We start from the raw sequence: 2,878 nt of genomic DNA on the forward strand, positions 1-2,878 counted from the left end.
TATATATGGTGTTTAAAACTATATATATATATATATATATATATATATATATATATATATGGTGTTTAAAACCACTAGAATGGGTCAGGTTAATACCAACAATGTGTATTTTTTTACAGAAAAAGTACAGTGATTGTGACCTCAGAGAGTAACATTTCACTGTTTAAACATCAGGGAACAAAGGAGTTCACAACCTGCAGGCCAGTCATAATGTCAATATCTCTCCTTTCATCATCATCCTCACATACTTTATGTCGACACTGTCCTCTTCCATTTCAGTGTTTATTGGTTCAATTACATAGAACCATTATTCTAATTATTGTACAAAGTAATGTCACTGTTCACAGTTCTTATGTTAAATGTGATACAGTATATCTCATCAAGCTGCAGTCTACAATATAAATGCTGTTCAGAATATTTCACTGTATCAGAACAATAGAACAAATGCTTATGAGTCTGTTTCCTTCAAATATATATTACATAACCACTGTATTGCTGGTCAACAATGACTGCTGTGTATGGCACTACCAAAGAACCACACCACAGTTTCTCACATTTTATTGCTGTAACAATGGTTAGCACTGTTCGCTCCCAGCAAGAGGGTCCAGGAGTGGAATCCAGGTTCTCCCCATGTTTGTGCGTTTCCTCCACAGTCAAAATAGGCATAATAACCAAATAAGGCTCTAGTGGCTGTACAAATAATGACTGTTTTCTGTCATAAAAAAGGCAGAACTGTAGTGCAAACTGTGATAGCAACAAAAAACGTAATGGGGGCGAGGCTGGATTGTATGTGGTCAACCAAGCAAATGACTGACTGATATTCATTTTCCCTTTCCTAACCACAACAATGATCGTTTCCTAACCCTACCAAGTAGTCTTTGTACCTGGACTTGTCTAAACCTTGTAGATGGAGAAGAGATTGGAAGTTGATGGTTGAGCTAAAGGTTCGGAGCCACTTAGTTTGTTTCCCATTTACGATAACCCACAGCGTCATTATTTGATGATCTGAGGTGATGATCTTTCTCCAAAATGACTGACCCCAGTGTTAGCAGAGTCTTTTTGGTAGGCAAACAACATATTATGTTAAGGTTAGGAGTTTTCAAATCTGTCATACCTTAGTGAAATACATGAAATTCAATGGCTGTCTGCAAGGTAAAAACATTCTTAATCAGTTATTGTAAATGTATGAATGAAAGGTAATTTATATTCAATTTCAATAAAATTTTATTTGTATAGCAACAATTCATCATCCATCTCAGGACACTTTTCAAATAGAGCAGGTCTAGACCGTACTCCTTATAAAATTATTTAAAGAGACCCAACAGTTCCCACCATGGGCAAGCACTCGGTGACGGCGGCAAGGAATATGTTTATATGTATTTTAAAGACAATGAAAAGACAGTGGTATGGTCCATAAACTACAGGGCAAACTGACCACAGGAATGTGGAAACATCCTGGCTCATGTTCAATAGCACTATGCCTGTCGCACTGAAGGCTGCTCTTGTTGGTAAAGGTTAAAGCAAATCTGTGGTTGAACGGTTGAGGCCAGATTCTCTAAACATTCTCTCCCTGTTTGTTCTGTAGCAAAAAGCCAAAGAGGCCACAACGACGGCAGATGAACAACAGACTGAAGCCGCTGACTCTGGCCTACGACGGAGACGCTGACATGTAGAAGTCTTCCTGCTGACCACACTGACCTACAGACATACGTCCTACTGCAGGACACACAGGGTTTCTATGGAAACCCTTGATGTCAGGGCTGCCGCTGGGCATTGTTCAACCTACAGGTGGACACCGTGGGAAGATGATTCTGACAGAAAGAGAAACCTCACAGCTCAAGACACTGAATCCATGTCATTAGCAGTCTTGATGTCCCTGTTGTCTTTTTTTAATTTCCATTTTGATACTTTGTTTCACAAGAGCCTTCATGAATTCTTTATCTTCTTCTGGAAGTCTGCCTTTACTTCTCTGCCATCTACTACTGCCGGTAACATCCAAACTACAGTCGTCAGAGAAGGTCGCCCCCCCCAAAAAAGATTTTGCTCTAAAAGCACAAATCTTCATTAGTCTTTTTTGTTCATTTTTTTTACCGCTGAGTGGGATCATGTGTTTCGGACACTTGTCATTCTTTGTCCCATTAAAAACATTCAGATTCCTCTGTGTCATTGTGGCCTGGCTCCATCTTGCAAGAAAAGATAAATCCAGAGAACAAAAGTGTAATTCCCAGAGCCACCATCACTTCGGCCTGCATCTACCTTCTGTTTTTCAGGCATAATTTTGCACTATATTAGTGCAGCATGATATGTACTTATATCTAGCTTTGCCATAGGAAACTGCCTCTCTCAATACAAGATGGTGTACAGTCTTGTGCTAGAAATGTAAAAAAGTAGACTTTTTTTGCAAACAAAACTCACCAATGTTTGTTAATATTTTTCTTCTATTACCTCTTATGTGTGATATGATGGGACGCAATGTAAATACAATTTTTTTCTGTGTTCTCAACTTTACCTTTCTAGTATGTACAGCTACCTGTCCCAAACTCTGCCTGAGTTAATTTATTCTCTGACAATTCTTTGACTGTGGCATTATTATCATCAACTCAGACTGCAGGAGATCCATAGAAACCCCTTCCATTCTGAAATCCTTTAGCTTTGATATGACAAGAAAAGTGGAAACAAAATCTGAATATGGAGGATAATTTAATGTTGAGTCTTGGTATTCAGATGTATAAAGAGGCTTGGGACATTTGAGTTTGCAGATGAATCTTTGAAGTCAGTTAAAATAATGAGTTCATAATCTGATAAAAATATCAGACAGATGAAAAAATACTTACTTCTTTGATTCTGACCTACATCTCAGAATTCTTTCATTCTTGGT

At 38.2% G+C, this 2,878-nt stretch overlaps 1 protein-coding gene across 1 annotated transcript in view; it reads left to right on the plus strand.

Moving 5' to 3' along the window:
• LOC118342459 (thrombospondin type-1 domain-containing protein 7A-like) overlaps positions 1 to 2,382 on the plus strand; it is a 153,783-nt gene extending 151,401 nt beyond the window's left edge. Inside the window, 1 exon segment of the mRNA XM_035681013.1 lies at positions 1,586 to 2,382. Within this exon segment, the coding sequence (XP_035536906.1) occupies positions 1,586 to 1,673 (88 nt within the window). The 3' untranslated portion in view covers positions 1,674 to 2,382.
• Positions 2,383 to 2,878: the final 496 nt, after the last annotated feature.

The sequence above is a fragment of the Morone saxatilis genome, unplaced genomic scaffold, assembly GCF_004916995.1.
Source record: "Morone saxatilis isolate NCDOM2014 unplaced genomic scaffold, NCSU_SB_2.0 Contig9, whole genome shotgun sequence".
NCBI lineage: Eukaryota > Metazoa > Chordata > Actinopteri > Moronidae > Morone > Morone saxatilis.